General features: G+C 44.2%; 1 protein-coding gene across 2 annotated transcripts in view; it reads right to left on the reverse strand.

Annotated features, from left to right (window-relative positions):
• The window catches only part of RAB31 (RAB31, member RAS oncogene family), a 135,078-nt gene that overhangs the window by 64,746 nt on the left and 47,626 nt on the right, over nt 1-22,706 (reverse strand). For both annotated transcript variants that reach the window (XM_043558282.1, XM_043558281.1), the window contains exons 2-3: nt 10,533-10,612; nt 1,645-1,726 (exon numbers count right to left, since the gene is read on the reverse strand). In XM_043558282.1, the coding sequence (XP_043414217.1) occupies nt 1,645-1,726; nt 10,533-10,612 (162 nt within the window). The remainder of the gene's footprint in view (nt 1-1,644; nt 1,727-10,532; nt 10,613-22,706) is intronic.

Here is a 22,706-nt window from a genome sequence, read left to right on the forward strand (position 1 = left end):
CTATTGGTAATCCCTGTGTGTCACTTACCCTGACCACCCTTTTCGACTTTGATAATATACACCCTAGTTATTATATGAATAATCCTATTATAGACAGTCTGTGCTGGTATTACCTCACTTTTTAAAATCTAAAAACACAAGGGGAACCTAGGTGGCTCAGCGGGTTAAGGGTCCGACTTGGGCTCAGGTCTTGATCTCGAGGTTGGGCTCTGTGTGAACAGCTCAGAGCCTGGAGCCTGCTTTAGATTCTGTGTGTGTGTGTGTGTGTGTGTCTCTCTCTCTCTGCCCCCCAGCCCCTGCTCATTCTCTCTCTCTCTCTCTCTCTCTCTCTCAAAAATAAACATTAAAATCTAAAAATATAAGCTTTTTAAATAATCTTCCCCATAAATATTTTCAGCACATAAAAGGAATTAAGAATAAGAGAGCAATAGCACTGCTAGGAATTTACCCAAGAGATACAGGAGTGCTGATGCATAGGGGCACTTGTCCCCCAATGTTTATAGCAGCACTTTCAACAATTGCCCAATTATGGAAAGAGCCTAAATGTCCATCAACTGACGAATGGATAAAGAAACTGTGGTTTATATATACAATGGAATACTACTTGGCAATGAGAAAGAAAGAAATCTGGCCATTTGCAGCAACGTGGATGGAACTGGAGAGTGTTATGCTAAGTGAACTAAGTCATACAGAGAAAGACAGATACCATATGTTTTCACTCTTATGTGGACCCTGAGAAACTTAACAGAAGACCATGGGGGAGGGGAAGGGGGGGGAAAAAAGTTACAGAGAGGGAAGGAGGCAAACCATAAGAGACTCCTAAAAACTGAGAATAAACTGAGGGTTGATGGGGGGGGGGGAAGGGGGTGATGGGCATTGAGGAGGGCACCTGTTGGGATGAGTACTGGGTATTGTATGGAAACCAATTTGACAATAAATTTCATATTAAAAAAAAAAGAATAAGAAACAAGTCATTGGCTGTTTCTAGTAAACCGATGTCCATTGGCCCATTGTGCAGTAAAGGAACCCAGATTTTCCTTGGGTAACTAAGCCTAGTAGACTTCCAACCAGTGTGGCTCAGGTGGGGCTGATGGCAGCCCTACCTCTAGGGGTAAGTGTATTACCTGGCTCTACAAATAGGAGCGCCAAATATCCCTTAAATGCTGCTACACAGCGTCAAGTTCAAGAGTGGAACACGTGACCCAAACCCGGCCCATGAGAACCCACAGGCACTGAAACATGGGGTGCAACTCGCGGAAAAGAGGTACTGTCCTTTGTGGGACTGCTCAGGTGGCAGAATACAGGCGTGGAGTCACCGACAGAGCCATCCTGGCCACCCTTGGGGAAGGGAAGGAGGTGAGTCTGCCTCAAAATGAAGCCAGTCTAGAGGTAAGCAAGCAAAGAAATATGAATGGAGTTGGGTGCCTCCGACAATACATTTGGAGGACTTGAACTCAGCCCTACCTCAAGAGAGCCACCCCCATACATCTTTTTCACAGTGGAAAAGCACATTTCCTTTTTTGCTTAAATCACAGAAGCTGGGTTCCTGGTCGCTTACAACCAAGAATCTTGCCAAATACAAATAAACCTTCAGGAACCAGGCTCAGTATTTTCCCTAGAAAGCCAACAACCACGTACACTTACCCGTTCCTGCCCAGCAGTGTCCCAGATGAGGAACTTATGAAGCTCATTTCCACAAGGCACAGTTTTGGTCATAAAAGATGCCCTGAAAAAGAGAATCAACATCTCCACGTTACCAGGTGCCCTTACAATCTTCACAGAGGCTCCTGGTTCAGACAAGTTAATCTTGCCTCAGCAAGAGGTCATAAGGTCCCTCCTGGGGCCACCAAGAGGAAAGAAGGGCTGTTAGAGTCTTATCACCCACCCCCGCCCCCAAATTCTACATTTTCTGTTAGTCCAACTGAACGTTTAGGTTAGGGAAGGAAAACTTCTTTAAAAAAGCAAAGAATGCATTCAAATCACTGTGTTTCCAAAAACATTGTCTTAAGATAATATGTCCAATTGTTCTAAGATAATATGCCCCCAATCTCAGGAAAAAAAATAAAACCTCAGATTTTAAAAACTTATTATCACAACAATGAAGAGTGACAAGGGCATCTAATATTTGGGCAAGTCACACTTTGGGCCTTGCAATGGCGCAAACAGAAAATCGCCTTATATATTCACCTATGCTACGCATCCAACACTAGCTACAACTAATAAAATACGATATCTCATTCCCACCCTGCTTCTATACACACAGGGATAAAGGCTGGTGGCTTACCAAATATATATGTTTTCTCCATTAAAAGAAAGAAAAAGGAAGGATTTGGAACTCTCAGTAGATAATGAAACACTTGATGCTTTCTTTTGTGTACTTCTTGTTAATAAACTTTTCCTTCATGTTCATGAAAGATGTAAAGATACAATACGTGGAAAGTTTACGCCCTTGACTTTTTTTTCTGTGAGATAAAGCTCCCCCTTCATCAAAAACTAACGAGTATCCCCAACAGTGGGGCAACCAGACGTGATAACCTCCTGACGTGATGAACGCCTCACCTGTGCAGCATTCTGGCCCAAACCATTTAACCCGAATTTAATCAGGAAGAAACAAATCAGGCAAATCCAGAATGCGGAGCACTGTGCAAGCATTCTACAACCGGCCCGAATGCTTCAATAAGTCATGAAAAGCAAACAGAAGAAAAGGCAGGGAGATTGTTCTACCATCTAGATTCAGAGAACACAAAGAGATAAAGCAACCAAATGCCTCTTGGCTGGATCTGGAATTAGGAGGGAAATAGCTTTGAAAGACATTTTTAGGACAATCGGAAACATTTATATTTAGACTATCTGTCATGTGTTATCATTAAATCAAAATTAATTGATTTATCACACCAGGTGTGATACTGGTGTCCTCATTATGTTCTTATTCCCAGGAGAGGCACAGTAGAGTTTTTAGGGTTAAGGTGTTAGGCTGTTTTTCTCTTGCGTCCCATGGCCCAGCCGACCACCGTTTCCAGTACGTAGTTCAGCCCTGCACCACTCAGCCCCCCTGCCAGTAAGGTTTCCTCAACTTCTCCGACTTTTCCCCAGGACTACGAGGCAAACTACACATGTCCCAGGCAGAAAAGCATATGTCCCTGCAATTCCCACACGACCCCCACAATACACACACACACACACACACACACACACACACACACACACACACGCGCGCGCGCCAGAAGTTAACAGTTCTATTTATCAACCTACGATCGCACTAAATGGAAATTCTAAGTATTTTTCTAAGTGATGTGACCCAATCTTACCAAAGCCACAACTGTCCCATGAGGTCTTCTCTTATAAAGTGCTTAAAATATGCAAGGACTACTAATAGGAGTAAACATATTTAAAAAATGGAAATACCTTTGTTACTTTTCCTATTATAAAAGCAGTATATGTACATCACAAAAATGAAACTCAAAAAATGAAAGCAAAGGAGGAAACAGAAATCAACTGCCATGTCAGCACCTAGCCACCATCAGCTAGTAAGTTGGTACACATCCAAATTACTTTTATACAATGTTTACTCCATAATTGATCATACTCTGTATACATTTTATTTCCCCTCCACTCTATGTATCATGGACCCCTTTCCATTTCTGTGAATATGGATCAACATCATTATCTAAAATGACAAAATATTCTTCTTTTTTTTTTAAATATTTATTTTTTGAGACAGCGAACAGGAGAGGTGCAGAGAGGGAGGGGACCGAGGATCCAAAGCAGTCTCTGAGATGACAGCGGAGAGCCCGGTTGTGGGGCTCAACCTCACAAACTGTGAGATCATGACCTGAGTTCAAGTCGAAGGCTCAACCAAATTGAGCCACCCAGGCACCCCTAAAATGACTAAATATTTTACACCATGTTATGGCTTTATCCACTACCCCCGCTGAAGATAATTTTCGTCACCTATTTTCCACGATATGGCAATGATTAAATAAATACCTTTACTTACATCTTTGTGTCCTTATACAACTCTTTCCTTAGATTTAATCTCAGAAACAGACATGACACCCCGTGGGTGAGACCAGCCTACACACCCATGACCACGTAGAAGATGACCTTCTCCCCAGCCAATCCTCATCTTTCAAGTCTTTCCCAGCATGATTGGGAGAAAATGATACATCATTCCCATTTTTATTATGCTTATTATAAGTTTGAACGTCATTTTAGTGTTTATTGCTCATTTGTATTTTTCTTTTGTAAATATTTAGTTCGTGACCTTTCCCCACTTCTCAGTTGGGATGTTCACCCTTTTCTTATTCACTTTTTGAGTACTTTATGCTTACCTCTTGTAATAGTATATTTTAAATAATATTTTTTTCTGGCTTAACCTTCACCCTTTAACTTTGTTTAGAAATTCTTTCCATAAACACCCTTGGTTTTGTTTTAGCTCTGATGTAAGCCAGATTTTCATTCATTCCTCAATATATTCTAGGCACTAGGATAAATAATACATCAACCCTGCCCTTAAAAAGTTTTCAGGCTTACAGGTCACGATCTCGCGGTCCTTGAGTTCGAGCCCCGCGTCAGGCTCTGGGCTGATGGCTCAGAGCCTGGAGCCTGTTTCCGATTCTGTGTCTCCCTCTCTCTCTGCCCCTCCCCCGTTCATGCTCTGTCCCAAAAATAAATAAACGTTGAAAAAAAAAAATTTTTTTTTAAAGTTTTCAGGCTTAGAAAACTAAGTTCATGCCTTTAAAATCTTAGAAACAGGGGCACCTGGGTGGCTCAGTCGGTTAAGCGTCTGACTTGGGCTCAGGTCATGATCTCACCATTTGTGGGTTCAAGCCCCGTGTCGGGCTCTGTGCTGACAGCTCAGAGCCTGGAGCCTGGATTCTGTCTCCCTTTCTCTCTGCCCCTTCCCCACTCACACTCTGTCTCTCTCAAAAATAAATATTAAAAAAAAATTTTTAATAAAATAAAATCTTAGAAACAGAGGAGCACCCAGGGGGCTCAGTCTGTTGAGTGTCCAACTTCGGCTCCGGTCACAATCTTGTGCTTGTGGGTTTGGGCCCTGTGTTGGGCTCTGTGCTGATAGCTCAGAGCCTGGAGCCTGCTTTGGATTCTGTTTGGGCCCTGTGTTGGGCTCTGTGCTGACAGCTCAGAGCCTGGAGCCTGCTTTGGATTCTGTGCCTCCCTTTCTCTCTGCCCTCCTCCTGTTCAAGCTCTCTGTAAAATGGATAAATGTTACTAAAAAAAATTTTTTAATAAAATCTTAGAATCAGAGACTTTTAGAAATGGAAAAAACATGAAATATCCAGGCTGACCCTTTCATTCTACAGATAAGAGGGGGGGGGTGGAATCTGAGCCCCAAAAGACTGCCTTGTCCATGGTCAAGAGTCTATCAGCACAGTCAGGAACAGAATGCAGAGGACTAGGTGGAATGAGCACTTAGAAAGCCCCTCAGTTTCCTCATCTGAGAAACAGAACCAATATCTACTTTGCATGATCTGGAAGGCTGTTGTAGGATCAAATGTGGGAATGACATCTGTGAAATTCCCCCTTGATGTTCAGTAAGTCTGTGCAGAACAGCTTTAGTAGAGTCGTAACGCCTACCACATATATACATAAACACACACACATACACACAAATGCACAGGTATACACCCCTCTCTGCTCCTCATTTCCTGCCACGAGAACAGTCTTCCAAGATTTGAAATTATAGCTCACGATCCTTGCTCCTTGGGTTATTCAGGGTCTTTCTTAACAGCTTCTTTGCTAGCATTCAATCTTACGAACCCCAAGCATCTTTTCGTCTCTACAGATTTATCTTTCAGAGTGGTCGAGGGGGGAGCGTTGGCAATGCTGAACTGACTTCGTTATCTGTGGGAACCGAAATCTGGCAGAGAATTCACACAATTACCTTGTAAAAGTCGAAACAGAAAGGGAGATACACACACACACACACACACACACACACACACACACATATATGTTCAAGATGTCAACACAATCTGCTTGAATAGCAAAGCCAAGATTTTTCATTGTGAGTCACAAGAGACCATAAGAATGAGTGCTTTCCATTGCTGACACAATGGCATTTTGTAGCCTTTCCCCAGCGGTAGTTTGACCACAGCGGGAAGAACAAGAGTGGACTTTGAAAGTGGACTCACTGGGTCTGAGTCCTATGTCCGCTATTCGCTGGCTGTATGTGCCCAAACAAGTCACTGCGTTGCTCTGATTCTTAGGGCCAGCGACATTACTGTGAAAAATCAGGCCCTGGGCCGGGCATGAACTCAAGCGTCTACGGGACCAGGGAGCAACCATATAAATGAGCCACTCAGGCTAGGTGTAAACGTAATACTGATAAAAATAATAGTGACGATAAACAGGGGCAGCGACACGGAAAGGAGAGAGCCCGCCCACTCACACGGAGCGCCTGCGGCTCGGGTCCAGCTGGCTCCTGCCACGTGAGCGTGTCTATGCCAAGTCTACAGATTTTTTTAAGAGAAGCCAGAAATGCAAGTTTATTATGTAAAAATCTCCCAAGTCTTCGCTATTGGCTTAAAAATTTTAAAGCACTGTGCAGCTAAACAAAACGCATCTAAAAGCCAGGTTCTCAGCACACCAAACCCACCAGCTGCAGGCTAAGCACCATGACCTATATAGAACATCTTCCAAGAAATGTGTATGTCCTTTGCTAACTTTATTTGTCTGAAGCTGGAGTTTGGGAACATTTTCTCAAAATCCCAGAGGAGAGGATACATTTTGAGTGGGTTTTGAAACTGGGGAATTGAACGGCATCAGGTAAGCACAACAGATTAATACTGGAAGAGCCCATCTCAATCTTGACTCCAGAGGAAAAGTGAAGGATGAAGTAGAAAGAAAGCAGATCAGCACATCATTGAATGCTAAAAGCACTTACCACTACATTTACGGAGAAATTTTAAGGTATGAGAAAATGCGTAAGCTTTAAGTTTAGAGGAAAATAATGGAATTCAGGATGATATCTATCTCTATCTCTATCTCTAGATAGATATAGATATCTCTAGAGATAGAGATAGAGATAGAGATAGAGATAGCTATCTTTTAGGTAAGACCTAAAGCTGGTAAGTATACAGAAAAATAAGGACAACCTTTCTGAAAAACAATTTGGCAATATCCATCAGGAGCCTTCAATATGTTCTTATTCTTTGACTAAATTATTCCACTGCTATGAATGTAACCTAATGAAATAATCAGAGGTGCATGCAAGTATTTACGCCCCAGGACGTACATCATACATGATCTAAAAGGTAAAACAAAATTATAAATAACCTAAATGGCTTTAATGGAAAATACAGCCATTATAAATCCTTGCTTTGTTATACAATGATGTATGTCAATTCTATATTCCTAACACCGAGGCGGGGGAAATCCTTGTTTTTAAAGACCATTTAATAACATGGAATTCACAATATAACGTTGAATTAAAAAAAAGATTTTATATACACATAGCAAAAAGACTGGAAGAAAATATACCAGCTGATTATGGGTGGTTTTTAAATTTTTTTAATGTTTATTTATTTTTGAGAGAGACAGAGTGCGAGCAGAGAGACAGGGAGACACAGAATCCGAAACAGGCTCCAGGCTCTGTGCTGACAGAGGGGCTTGAACCCACGAACCGTGAGATCATGATCTGGGCCGAAGTTGGACACTTAATCGACTGAGCCACCCAGGTGCCCCTCTGGGTGGTTTTTATATTTTCTTCACAGTTTTCTTCATTTTCTGTTTTTTAAGATGAGTATATGATACTTTTCTAATCAGAGAAAATAGTATTTACATCGTATTTCTGAAGATTATTTGGTATTATAAGAAAATGTTCAAAATATATTAAGTAGAAAACTGGATTAAAACCATATGTATACTATGATTCCAATTTTTATAAATTCTGGGCATTTTCTTAGAATGAACATAAACTTTTATAAATTGAAAAATTAGGCTTTAATCTTGACTTTGTCAAGGAAATGCACAGACAGCATGCAAAGTGTTCCATTTATGGTCTTTCAAGAAATCTGTGCTCATGAAAGAAAAATAAGGCAGATTTAGAGGATAAAAAAATGTATGCTGTGGTGTGTCAGGTAGAATGCGTTGGCATTTTTGGTTTTAGAAATTATGTATTTGTATACCTGCATAGACACAGAAAATACAGGAAGTATGTTTAACACGCACTTTGGACTCTAATGATAATGTTAATGAAGAAAATGGGACCAGAGAGCTAGTAAAATCCTCTAGTGTCACTTTCTGTTTTCCATATTTATGGATGGTCTGAATTTTTCATAATGAGCATTATAATTTGAGGAATGAAGGCATGATTTTTTAGTTAATGGACTATTTGTTTTAGAGAAGTATTAGGTTTACAGAAAAAAAAAGATCATTAAGTACAGAATTTCCACACAATACATACTTTTTTAAAAACCCCAAACCACCACAATATATTTATTAGACAAAGCAGAGTTAACAGGGTTTGACTGGTTATCTCCACAACGGCTACCAATGATCCATACCGCTCTCTCTCTGAATGCCGCCCCTCCCACCAGGCGGTGGAATTTATTTCCTGTCCCTTGAATCTGGGCTGGCGTTATGACTTGCTTTGACCAAGATGCTATGACCAAAATGATATGCCTACTAGAGGCACAAGGATGCTTACACCTACGTGTAAAAGTCATGCTTAACACTTATGTATTTACCATAATTTATGGTAAGAACATGCATTGCCTTTTTATTTAGAAAAATCATTACAAAAGGAATACAGATTGGTTATTAAAAATGACTTTTTTTAAGTTTAAAAAGTAAAAGGTGAGAGTCTCCTCCATCTTCGAAAACCACGCTCAGAGTCAATCACTCTCAGGGGTTTGGCTTTTATTAAACACCCAAAGGTGGAAAATTAAGAAGAATAAAAGTATATCACAGGGCACCTGGGTGGCTCAGTCGGTTAACTGTCCGACTTCAGCTCAGGTCATGATCTTGTGGTTTGTGAGTTCGGAGCCCCACGTCAGGTTCTATGCTCACAGCTCAGAGCCTGGAGCCTGCTTCAGACTCTGTGTCTCCCTGTCTCTCTGCCCCTCCCCTGCTCTCTCAAAAATAAATAAACACTAAAAAAAATTTTTTTAAAGTACATCACAGAGAAGAATAAAAAGAATTTCCTCTATAAAACTGTCCCCGATCTATGTAAGTGCCTATGTCGGGAGACAACTCCCACGGATCTCTACCATTGTCCACATTGTGCAAGCAGAGGCACAGTCTTTTTTCCAGACTGTGTTTTCAAGGATGTTTGTATAGCAAATAGCCTTGGAGGGGAGAAATAAGGTCTCCCTCTGGAGTGAAGCACAGACATGCTTACCGCCTATTATGAAAGATCCTATTATGGATCTGTACACTTGGGGGTCCTCTCTTGTGACTCAACCTACTGCATGTAGGGCGTCATCTGACCCTCTTCGCGTTACACTACGGGACTAGTGCTCGGAGAACCAACAAATTGATAATATTCCAACAACTGCTACTTTCCCCGTGTCTGATCCGGGAGTCGTGTGTCCTCTACCAGCATCCATAAACCAGGCACAGCTAACTTCTTAGCTTGCCGTCACAGGTCTTGATGCATATATTTGTGAACGTGTTTCTTTAAGCCATTTTTAAATTGCAAAAGGCAGTGGATTTTCTCACCTACCCCACTCCAACCACTGGCCTATCAACCAACCGCTGGAGCTTCTCCACTTACAAGTGATAGAGACAATCGCTCCTGTCCTCGTCAATCCTTGCTAAAATATAGAAACACACATTTCCCTTGAAGACAAAATAAAACCTTTGCTCTCCGCAAAGAGCATGATATGTTCAGGGAGAAAAATCAGCGAGGCCAAGTTCTAAGAGAACGAAAAACCAAGCACCTGCAAAACGGCCCAGCCAAGCACATCTGGCAAAAGCGTCTGTAGGGAAGGGGAAAATGGAATAGGAAAATGCTCCCATAGTCCAAGGTTGGGGTCTCAGAAGTGAATAATCCACCTCCCCTCCCCAAGCATAAGAATGACATCTGATTAATCCAGAAAAGAAAATCAATCTGCCCCACGGACTGCATGGACAGCTGTGCTGTGTGAGCAGACAGTGTTTCCAGGTTTATTGGCAGGGTACCTAGAGCAGGACCTCTGGGGATTTGTCCATCTCAAAATAAAGCTGGCACGATTTGCAGAATAATGCTCTTGGAGATGAAGTAGATGGTTTTAGGCTGCAGCCTAAGAGGACGGTTGGCTAGGAAAAAAGAATTACTGACAGGGACAGCGAGGCAGGACACATTGCCTAAAAGTCCCCGCATTTCCTTCAAAGTCTTTACAGTTGGGATTGATTCTCACTGGCTGGGATGCAAACTGCTTTCAGATTCTGCAGATCTGGATACTTGGAAACTCCCTGCCCCGGCTAAAAGCCATGTTGCACCAGCTTGCAGGCTCAGGCACAAAGTGACCTCTCCAAGTGCTTTTGAAGGGAAGAAATGTGAAAGAGAAGAACATACGGGAACTTACCCAATGGTCGGGCTGATGTTGTGGTCAAAGTGATCCTGTACAAATCGACACACAATGCTTGATTTCCCAACCCCGGTGTCCTGGAAAAGAATGAAGACAGAGCCATGAAGACCAAGGGTATCAGTTCTAACCTAGTATAATACACCTAGAACCAGAGGGCAGGAAAGGCTATTTCTGGTTGGTGGGAGTAGGGGAGGAGGATACTCTCCTCTGTTTCTTACCAGTATTCTCCATAATGAACCTGTATTGCTTTCATAGAAAGAAAAGAAGTATGGTAAAAATAAGCTTTAGAAACACGTCCCCTAGGTTAATAATTAACCTAGAATTGGCATGGTTACAATATACGTATTTCCAGAAATTTGAACATGTTTGAAAGGGCCTGGAGAAGTATGGTAAGCACAACGCATTGTTTTGGTAGAGATAGAACTGATTTTATTCGAAACCTTAACACTCGAAAACTATGTAATCTATTTTTCTGGGTATCACCCTGTAAGACCTATGAATGCTAATTTCTGCATTTCTAGCACTTTTTCTTCAGAATCTGATGGCTGCATAGTAACCTCCAATTTTGCTTAATTATATAAAGGTCTCATCTCAGTGCTTTCCCTGTTAAATAATTCTTTAAAGCTGATTAGGATAGAGGTCTATCATATACTGGAAATGGAACACATGCATTCATATCCACTCCCTCCAAAACCCTTGTCAAATGGTTTAAGGAATAAAAGGTACAAATTCACAAGGTCAAACAAATCTGGAGACAACACCAGACAAGTGACGTCAACCAAAAGCACGTGGCCAAGTGGTCACTGCGAAAGAAGCAGCTGGAGCCCTCAGGGCCGCCGGGGAGGAGAGCCACTGAGAAGCAAGACAATTCATGCCACAGAATCCCTGAAGGAATCAGGAACTGGAGGACAAGGCTGAAAACAGCATCAGCTGAGAGGCTGCACAAAAACATACCCTTGGTGCCCCTGGCCACAAAACCAGAGGCCAAACCCTCCTGAACCCCAGGAGGAGGTGGGAGCTGGGTCTCCAGGAAATCTGTATCAGACAGGGCTGGGCTTGGGAGCTTGCGACCCCCGTTGCCCTTTGTGAGCCCAGACAGAAGAGGTGAGGAGTCCCCTCCGGGTAAGAGGAAAATCCTACAGATCCTGATACTTGGAGCCACCCAACTAAAAGCCATGTTGCACCAGTCTACAAACCCCAGTGCAAAGAGACCTTTCAGCGCACATTTTAATCTTTTAAAAATAAACGTTCAGCTAAGAAAGACCAGATGTTTAAACCCACACAAAAAAAGAGTAGGATACTATTTCAGAAGATTATTCAGAGAGTAAGACTGACCTTAGAAATTAACAATACAATGGTAGAAGTGGAAATTTCAAAGGAAGAGGTATAAGGTAAAATCCGAGATTGCCCAGAAAGTAGAACATACTAGAACAAAGCAACTGGCCTCAGCTGCAGGTCACTGCTCTTCTGAGAGGGGTGGCAAGGCACAAAGACGCCAGATTCACAGACTACTGACACAGAGAAGGCCTCCTCAACACGTTGCTTATCTGAAAGATCATGGGGACATTTTGAGGTCTGTAAGTGAACGGGCAACCAGACATAGCCCAAGAAGAACAAATAGCGGTATGGTTCTCCTCTATTAAAGGTGTAGATCTGAAAGCCTAAAGATCCAGGAGGAAATGCTGAAACTTGGGAAAACGTGCTTTTCCTTACACTGTGATGTGAAGTGAGATCTGAAATACCAGCTGGAAAGCTGAGTTATTTTTATTCCTCACCCCCCGTGCTTAGGGGACAATTCCAGCCAACATAGAGCAAGAGGGGCCCCAGCTTGTGACACTCATCAGAAGATCACTGTCCCAAGGGTGTCCTATCCCAGTGAGAGTGGCCTTCACTGGTTATGAGCCATACTGAAAAAAAGCCCCAAAGCCGCTTATCGGCAGCATGCACAGCGATGCGCAGAGTTCAGAGAGGTGGCGACAGAATTAAAACATCAGCTCCTCGGATTCCAGATCAATATGCCGCTGCTATTTCTGAGCTGAGCCTTCCGCATGGATTCCGGCTAACATGCCTCACAGTTCCCCCAAACCCACAACTCCACTCAGTTGTTTTCATCTCCGTTGCTTTTAACCACCCTCTGCCCCACCCCCCTGCCCCGTGGAGGAGGGGATCTTGCAGTCCCTTCGGCCCATGCAACCCCAGAGACACTGAAAAGCCAGGGGCGGGGCTGCCCTGCCCTTGAAGTCTCACGAGGCGAACTGCTCTCTGCAAACCGCCGGGTAGATGGCTACCGCTGACCACGCTGATCTGTATTTTTACATATTTTATGTCCCCAAGCTCACGGTCAGAACTCCTCCACCCCGCAGAGACAGGTCTCGGGTTTATTATCTCACGAGGAATGCCAAAGGATTCATCTCTGCCGTCTGTGCACCCCACCCATGGTAGGGAGGCAGACTGATGCGAGCACCTCTCCCCTCCCTCTCTAGCATCTCTCGAGCACAGCGTAGGAATCCTCTTTCTCCGGCTCTTCGCTGGTCCTCCCGCAGCCGGGAGAGGTGCCTGGCGGAGGGGGTACCCGCACACCCAGGTGCGCAGGACTGCTCTGCCCCGGGCTCAGGAGACAAATCCGCCCCTCCCGACTTTTGCCCCGATCAGGCCTTCTTTGATGTCCTTTTGGCTTACCCCCAAGCTCACCCTGCTTCCAAGCTGAGAAAAACCACCCCTCCGGAATACCTCCAGTTTTCGCGGGCCCCCAGAGGCCCTACCCCCTGTAACCACCGTGGCACTTACTCTCTGTGACTGGCCCTCGGCCTAGAGGGCTTTGGCGAGACTGTGCATGCCACGGTGAGGACTCTGCTCTAGAAAGCCCGTTTTGGGTGTCCACCCTTTCACTTTACCCAGGGGCCCTGCTCAAAACAACCAGCTCCAGATCCCCAACAGCCCCCATGATCCTGCAAGGCGAACCCTCAAAATGCCCTTGAGGATGAAAAAACTCAACAGCCATCTGGAAATGATTCCTTTCAACTCATCCTCTTCTACTGATAACTCGGGCTTAAAATACCAGCTTTTCTGAAGAGTTAAAGCAGCAAGCCTGCTCAAATTCAGATTGAATAGTTCATTTTCCAGCCAAACACACTCAGTGTTTCTTTTCTTTTTACAAACTCACTCTCAAAATTTCCCTCGACAGGAAAAGAAATAAAAGGACAAAAGGATAGGCAAGGTTTTAGTCGGTCTCAGAAAAGGCGGTGTTCTTACAAAGAACTGCTTCAAGTAATCTTCTGTGGCCAGTGGCTTTGTGACGCTCCAGAAGTGGCCAGCTGTTCCCCAGCTGGCCACCAGGGGAAGGCCCTGCTCCAGGTTTGCTGAGGGAGCCTGCCGCCGGGAGACAGGGCCGTGTCATGAATCACTGGGCTTTGGGAGTTCCTTTTCCTGCAGGAACCTCGCGGGCACGGTGACACACAACCGCAAGAGGAAAACGCCAATGAGTCATGACTGTCGCATGGGATAACATAAAGGTTTAAAGCAGGAAAAGCGGAAAGCATACCAGGGGAAGAAGGGCATCTGAAGAAGAGAGAGGATGAGAGAGGGGGACCACGGCTGCCCACCATTCTCCAAAGGCTACTTTATTTTTAGTGGACTTACACGGACGGAAGGAAACTCATCTCTGCCGATATTTTTCCATTTCGTAAGACTATGAGACTAGCATAGTCCATCTTGTCCAGTCTCTTAGGTTTGCAAAAGAGGAAGCTGTGTGACTTCCTCAGAGTCACACAGCGGGCTGGTCCAGTCAGAACCTAATTTTCTGAGCTCCAGTGAAATCCCCCTGAGGCTCTTACCAGGTTCAAATCAACCTCCCTGGCAAATGTAAGTTTCTTGCCCACAAAGTCCATTTTCTAGAACTCGCAAGGAGGACTTGCATTACTGCCTTTCACTGTAGCATCGTGTGTCCTCCAAATAAACCTGCTGGGGTTTTTACTTGTAATAAAAGGCGGACATACCACCAGCTACTGAAGAAGCACTAGAATAAAACCAGTCCTGATTCCACAAACCAGGAATAAGGTTTAGTAGAATCCTCCCTTGGGGGTAATCAGTGTTTTGTTGTACTCTCATTTGTATGGTTGATATCAGACACAGGCTGAGGCCTAGCGATGGGTTCCATCTTCTTAAAAGGAAAATGCATCCCTTAAAAGATATTTTCTGGGGCTAATCATGCAATCCCCTGAGAACCACCACTTACTCTAACATGACAGTCTCTGCTGTTCGAACTGTCACATTTATTAATCACACGTAAATCTGTAGTTATGAAATCACCAACCACAAACTTGCAGCTGCTATCACGTAAAACACGAGGCATCCATTTGCTTCACTCCCGGACTATTGCAACAGGCTTCAAGGAAGCATTCCTACGTCTCCAGAAAAAGAAGGGAAGGTCCGAGGCAACGTTAGCACCACCGCTAATCCTGCTCTAATGGAAGACATCACTAATCAGTTGAGGACATGTTATTTTATTGAACCTGAAAAAGGCCTCCAAATCTCTTCAGCCCAGCTCTGCAGGCAGTCCGTAGGACTCAAACAAGGTGTGTTTCCAGAACAAATGGCCATCCCCTACCATTGCCCTTCTCTTCCCAACAGTCAACATGCTCCTACGTTCTCCTCCTCTCCAAACTCACTAAGCACTGTCCTGTGGGTGTTTTGGATGTCTTTACGAGTTGGAAGGGTTTTTTTTTTTTTTGGAAATTAAGAAGGAACGCACATTGGTGACAGCATTATAAGCCAACATGCCTTCTATGGAAAGGAAATGAGAGACAATACCAAGAATCACAGACCCAGCAATTCCATTCCTAAGAAGATAGTTAAAAGAAGAAAAAAATAAATAAACACAAAAATTTCACTGAAGTATTACTTATAAAAATCAGAAATGGCCCAAAAAACACACTCTAAGTTAAATAACTTGTGGTATAGACAGTAATCTCTTAAGCTTTAATTTCACACCTACCAAAATATCAAAGGGGCAGAATATGATTTGCCTATAATGTGAACTCTGGAAATGATCCTTTCAGCACCTGTCTCTAGGGTTTAGAGAGAACCCACATGGCAAGGGTTTGTTTTTTTTTTTGCATTTATTTATTTGTTTTATTCAGTCATCCATTTATTTAAGTGTTCGGCCTTTGAGCCTTGCACACTTCTAAAAAATCCTGAGTGTCTTACACGTTGATAGGGAGCTAAGTTAGGATTTTAGGAGGACCGTGGAGGCCAGCCAGATTTGATGCATGGAGAGAAACAAAATAAAGAGAGAGGCACAGGGAGAACCTTGGGATGGTAAATGGCTTGACCTTTTGACCCCAAAGGTAAGCGAAGTCAAAAGCTTCGCAGAGACCGACCCAGGGGAGCAAAGGTCTCTTCAGGGACACTGGACACACCTCCCTGAGCGCCTGAGATGGCCTTGTGGTGACAAACCACAGGAAGATGCAGAGAGTAGCCACTAGTGATTTGGGGTAGTGTTACGTGCTTATTACTTCCACTTTGGGGCAGATGGGGGAGGAAGCGTGTGTGGCCGACACTGAAGAGAGGAGGTCATGGAGGAGAGAACGTCCATTTCCTGCGACTATAGGGCGCCCGGCCCACGGCCTCACCAGCACGCCCCGTGTCAGCTATCCCGGCCAGGGCTCCCCGATGGCACCACCTGTCCTTCCCATGGCCCAAAACGCCAGATCCACCCAGAACAGAGAACAGGAGCTGACACAAAGGAATACACCCCTGTCAAGCATATCCCAACCCGCGCAACTCCACAGTCTGCACCTAATTCCAAAGAAACCCCACGGAAAGGCCGTACAAATTCCATACGAACCCACCAAGTTTTGTTTTTTTTTTTTTAAAGCTTTGGCTAAGGTGGAAAGGATACACACCCCCATTCCACTCCTCTGCGTGTCAGAAGTTTATGTCAGAGCAACCTGCAGAAGAACCCAATCACACACACCCCTTACAACAGAGGTCACTGCTTCTGTGGAACCTGAATTGGCCAGCCTAAGGACTCAAGCCCAAACACTGCACATCACCCCCGGAGCATCCTGTAAGCTCCCTGGAGATCTCCCGTGCATCCCTTCAGTTCTGTCCCTACAACGCCAGTTCTGTCCCTACAACACTCTTTCCAGGGGAGAACTGAAGTACTTTGTTCCTGGATGACATTTAAAGCTTTATCGTAATTACAGATTTAATGGGCCTGTTTGCCCCGGAGCCCTAAATCTCTTTGGCACCGAAAAGAAAAGGGTTCAATATTTGTAAATCACAGTGATCACTACCAAAAAAAAAAAAAAAAAGTGCCATAAAAGCAAAAACAAACAAATAAATAAAATAAAAATCATTAAACTCAAGTCTATAATATGCTTGTTTTATTATCACACATTCTACAAGATGTCCTTTGGTGGTGTGAGACCTCTGTCCAAGCAGAGTAAATCTCAGCCTTTACACTACGTTCTAGGAAACAAGTGAATTAGCAATGCAAGAAAATTCAACTACAGGCATTCCACTGTATTTAGGAAAGAATACCATACAATTATTTGATGAAAATACAATACAAATTAAAAGCCCCTAAGCATTCCCACAAATAACTTTGCCATACCTTCGGCCACAGTTATTTTGAAACATGTCAGTGATTTGTGTTACAACAAACATCTCGAAATCCATTTACAAAGAGAACCTAATTACATGTATGACAAAAGGAAATCTTTCATATTGAAAGAGGTCGGTTCTGTCCTGAGTCTGAGAGTCACTAAACTATCTTCTCTACCTACCTCATGGGGACAAAAATGCTTATGGACATAATGTTAAGCATGTAAATAGCGCTAAGTGAATTTATGCATTTAGATCAATGCCCCGTGGGCACTAATGAACCTAGCTTGGACATGTCCACAGTTTTCTAGATGTATATGAGAATAATGGAAAGTATACATACAGAGAATAAGATGTCATGGCTTGGGATACAAAAAGTGACCAGAAGAGATGTTAAAAACATCCTCTTAGATAACAGAAAGAAATAAGCAGGAATGAGGAGCATGAAACCCACAAGGAGATAATGAGATGGTTCAATAGGGAACAGACACGCATATTCACTTACTCTATCTCCCCGGGTCCTCACAACAGCCCTTTGTAAAGCAGAGGACAGATGGCATTGTCCACACTTCTCATGTAAGGAAATCATGGTCTAAAAGGTTAGGGGTGGGGCACCTGGGTGGCTCAGCTGGTTAAGTGTCCGACTCTTGGTTTTGGTTCAGGTCATGATCTCACAGTTTGTGAGCTCCAGCCCCAAGTCGGGCTCTGTGCCAACAGTGTGGAGTCTGCTTGGGATTCTCTCTCTCTCCCTCTGTCTCTCCCCCTCCCCTGCTCGTGCTCTCGTATCTCTCAAAATAAATAAATAAATTTTTAAAAAATAGAATACTAGGGGCGCCTGGGTGGCTCAGTCAGTTGGGCATCCGACTTCAGCTCAGGTCACGATCTCGCGGTCCATGAGTTCGAGCCCCGCGTCAGGCTCTGGGCTGATGGCTCAGAGCCTGGAGCCTGCTTCCTATTCCGTGTCTCCCTCTCTCTCTGCCCCTCCCCCGTTCATGCTCTGTCTCTCTCTGTCTCAAAAATAAATAAACGTTAAAAAAAAAATTTTTTTTTTTTTAAATAGAATACTAAAAGGTTAGGGGAATTGCCTGCAGTCCTACGACTAGTAAAAGCATCATCAAGGTTCAGACACCCCTTCCCCACTTCCAGGGCTGTATTCGCTGACCAAACCATGTCTCTCCAGAAGCCGTGCGTCCATCAGTCTATTCACTGCCTGTATGGTCAGCAATATGCCAGGATGGGAGATGGAAAGATCAAGCCCAACTCCTACAGCCAGGACACTCACATTCAGGCTTAAGCTTTACAACGGAATCAAAGACAGGAAGTTAGAGTGACCAGACCAAGGTCATTGTCCAGGCCACCCCCAATACATGACTGATGACTGATGGCTACGTTCCAAGACTGTATTTGCTGGCTAATCATTTGGGAGTCAGACAGCATTCTTCCGTGGAAGTAATGCTGGAAATAAATAAAGATTACTTCCCAAACTCGCCGCTGAACTCTACACGGCGGAAGAAACCGTTGTCTGTTTATATCTATAGGATAACTTATTGTTTCCACAGGAAAACTTACTCTAATTTCAAGCTGGGGATTTCAGACAGTGGCAAGGAGACACCCAGGCTTTCAGTGCAAGCAGAACGCCCTGGGAGACTAAGGAGATCTTGTTGAACAAATGGTCTAGTGGATTGGGACGCCAGCAATACTCCCTAGGGCACAAATCTTTCATAGGAGCAGGAGTGAGCAAAATAGTAATATGGGCAATAAGAAAAGCTGACATTTACTGAGCACATAGAGAGTTCCAGGCACCAAGCTAGGCATTTCATATGGAAGGTATCAGCTCAAGTATTGCCTCCACTCTACTATATCTCTGCTATCCTTCTGGGATTCCAGTTGTGCCTATACTGAACTTTTTCACCTTATCATACATATCTCTTACATTCTTTTCTTTTCCTCCCCATCTTTTTGTCGGAGTATCAGTTTAGAGATCTTCTGACCTAATTTCTAGTTCTTTCTACAGACGCAGCTAACATGGTGGTGATCCCATTAATCGCTTTCCCAACATCGATTACTGTATTTTTTTTTAAGTAGTCTTCACACCCAGGAGCCCAGCATGAGGCTTGAATTCACGACCCTGAGCTCAAGACCCGAGCTGAGGTCAAGAGTCAGACACTTAACCGACTGAGCCACCAAGGAGCCCCAATTTATTATATTTTTTTCTTTCGTAACATTTTCCTTTTTATAAAGTTTTCAATTCCTTGCTCGAAATCATGACTTTTATTTCCTTGAACATATGAAACATATTTATATTTTACATATTTTAAAGTCCATGTCTGACAATTCTATAATCTACATCCTCTGTGGGTCGGTTCCTACTGTCTGTGGAAAGGTTAAACTGCCTTGTCTCTTCATATCTCTGGTCACGTTTGATTAAGTCTTAGCATCCTCATTTCAGAGGAGGAAATCACAGCAATTTGTCCAAGGACATGGGTGTCGAGGCTAAGACTCCATCCCAGATCTTCTGTGACTCTTAGATAACTGTCTAAATAGAAGAGATGGCCATGTTTCTGGGACATCATACACTCCAAAGAAACTAATGCTAGTGTGAAACTATTTATAATATTTAAAAATATTGTCCTCTTTCCACTTTTTTTTAAAGTTTATTTATTTACTTAGAAAGAGAGAGAGAGAATGGGGGAGGGGCAGAGAGAGAGAGAGAGAGAGAGAGAGAGAGAATCCCAAGCAGGCTCCATGCTATCAGCACAGAACCCAACTCTGGGCTCAGGCTCACTACTATGAGATCATGACCCAAGCCAAAAATCAAGCGTCAGACACTTTAACCGGCTGAGCCAACCAAATGATTCGAGAGGTGGCAGATCCGGTGGGCTCTGAAGTTTAGAAATCGGTCAGGCATGGGTGCTCTGGCCCCCACAGTAGAGTGCCTTCTCGGCCCTGCTGGTGGCAGAGGAATGTTCTAGAAGTTCCAGGGAAGCCAGAGTCAGTGACGCACTGGGAGTGAGGAAAGATGAGCACCAGAGGCTCCATCCCTCTCCTCCCCTGGCTCTTAAAGAAGTCCTCTCAGGGGCGCCTGGGCGGCTCAGTCGGTTGAGCGTCCGACTTCGGCTCAGGTCACGATCTCACGGTCCGTGAGTTCGAGCCCCGTGTCGGGCTCTGGGCTGATGGCTCAGAGCCTGGAGCCTGCTTCCGATTCGGTGTCTCCCTCTCTCTCTGCCCCTCCCTCGTTCATGCTCTGTCTCTCTCTGTCCCCAAAATAAATAAACGTTAAAAAAAAATTTTTTTTTTAATGAAAAAAATAAAAAAAAAGAAATCCTCTCAGATCACCACCTCTCCTCTCGCCTTACTTTACAGATAAGTGAATGAGCGAAAAGAAGAAGGAAGACAATTTTTAAAAGGGGAAGGGCAAGTTCCATAGCTCCTTCACTTCCGTTATTCTTACAACAGCCCCCGCTGCTTCTTGGCATTTTTGAGAGAGCAGTTTGTCCCAATGTACAAACTCTGTGCAGCTAAGCAGAAATTTCAGTTTATCTAATGAGTCTTAGAAGGTGTGATCTTAACTGTTTAAAAAAAAAAATTAACACTTTTTTTTTTTTTTTTTACTTATATCATACTTCCTGCCAAAGGAACTAACTGTCCTCTGGCCACCTTTCCTTCCTCACAAGCAACATATGTGTGGGCTCTCAGTTGGGCAAGATGGGTCACTCAACAAATGACAGAGACATAGGCTTCCCTCCTCCCAGGGAGAAAATCCACTCATTTCATAAAATATCTAGCCTTGCATCCCGCCAGAAACCAGCGAGGGAGCCCGGAGGACCCGTAGAACTGTGCCCAGATCCCTGACCCACAAAACCGTGAGACAATTAAGTGCGTGTTGTCTTAAGCTGTCAGATTCTGGTGCAACTTGTTACACAGCAATGGATAACTCATAGGGATGTAGCAGACAATGTGTATTAAGCACTGACTCTGAACAAATTTTATTTAACCCATGCAGCAACCCTAATGAAGTAGAGTTAAGCCTACTTTGCAGAGCAGGAAATGAAAGTTAAGGGCAGATCAGGAGTATGAGAAGTTGGCCCCCAAGGGATGATGACGGCAGAGCTGTGTGGGACTCACGAGGCTCTGCCCCAAGAGCAGTGATTCTGAGTACTCCTCCAGGAACCTGCTCTCAGGGCCACGAGAAAGGAAAAATATTACATTGCTTAAACTGACAAAACCTGTTTTAGAGTGATTTAAGCACTGAGGATAACCCCAAAGTCAGCCAATGAAGTTATGGTGGACACAGGGCTACAATGTAAAGCAATAATTCAATCTCAAGGGTAAACCTCTGGGGGAAAGATCACAGCATGCAAGATCAGAGAGCAGAGAACTGGGGACTTCAGAATTTGCTTTCAAGATCTCATTAGAGACATTTCACAGTTGCTTGGAGTAACCACTCACACAGCTCCCTGTGAAGGGTTGCCTCATTTTATTAAGCATCTTTTCATCTCATTAGAAACCTTCTCCTTCATTTGGTATCACTTCCACCTAGTGAGTCAACAGGGAATCCAACACCAGTGGGAGGAGGCAGAGACTGTTTCAGTTCCTCTCCTCCTCGTCCTCCATCCACACACCCTTACTTGGTCCTTAGGAGCCATGACAAGACATTGCGGGGGAAGCACAGGAATGTTCTCCCACCCAGCAGATGGACCATGGCCTGGATGGTTCATGCTCTGTGGGAAGCCCGAGGGAGGAAGGACACATCCGGGAGCTCACTTCCTCACCTCTGTGCTTTACATAATCCGCACCTTAGGTTGATGCTTCCCCTTTCTAACCACCGCCTCCCCCCTCTAGCCAGGGGGCCTCAGATGCAGACACAATCCTAATAACAGACACGTCAACACATCAAAGCCACAACACGCAAAGACCATCATCTCCACTCCTGTCACCCTTCTATAGGATGATTCATGGGTGTCAGCCACCTGGCATCCCCAAAATCACACGTTACCTTTGTGGGTAGGTAAGGTTCTCTGGTGAGAAGGTCCCTCATCAGCGTCTCACTGTCACTTATGACCTAAATATTTGTAAGATCTGCTGAATCCATACGCCCTCTGACTCCCTTCCCTTCTGAATACTGAGCAACAGGCTAGCCACCAACCCCCCCTCAATCTCTGAACATCTGTGTTTAAGGCAACACTGAGGCCAACCCCTAGAAAGGACAAAGTTACCACTGCCGGTTTATCTCTAATCCGCACACTGCTTGACCTCAAAGATTATGAGTTCTGCTTAATCTTCTCCTGCCCCACTTCCTGTCCCCATCTACCAAGGCTATCTGGCAAACTCTGAAGATGTTAGAAGTTACACGACCTGAGGTCCTGCCCCCTGTACTGCACTTTCAGAGTGAGGGCCTAGTAGCAGGGGTCATCTGGCCATACCCACAGGGGGACGGGTGAATCATCAATACCCCCACATGCTCACATGCATAATGCTTGCACGCACAGCTCAGAACTTGGAATCGGGAAGGCCAGCCACTTATCCCCGTATGACACTGGGAAGGGAAGAAATGGTGACTGCTGA

This window comes from Prionailurus bengalensis, chromosome D3, assembly GCF_016509475.1.
Source record: "Prionailurus bengalensis isolate Pbe53 chromosome D3, Fcat_Pben_1.1_paternal_pri, whole genome shotgun sequence".
Taxonomy (NCBI): Eukaryota; Metazoa; Chordata; class Mammalia; order Carnivora; family Felidae; genus Prionailurus; species Prionailurus bengalensis.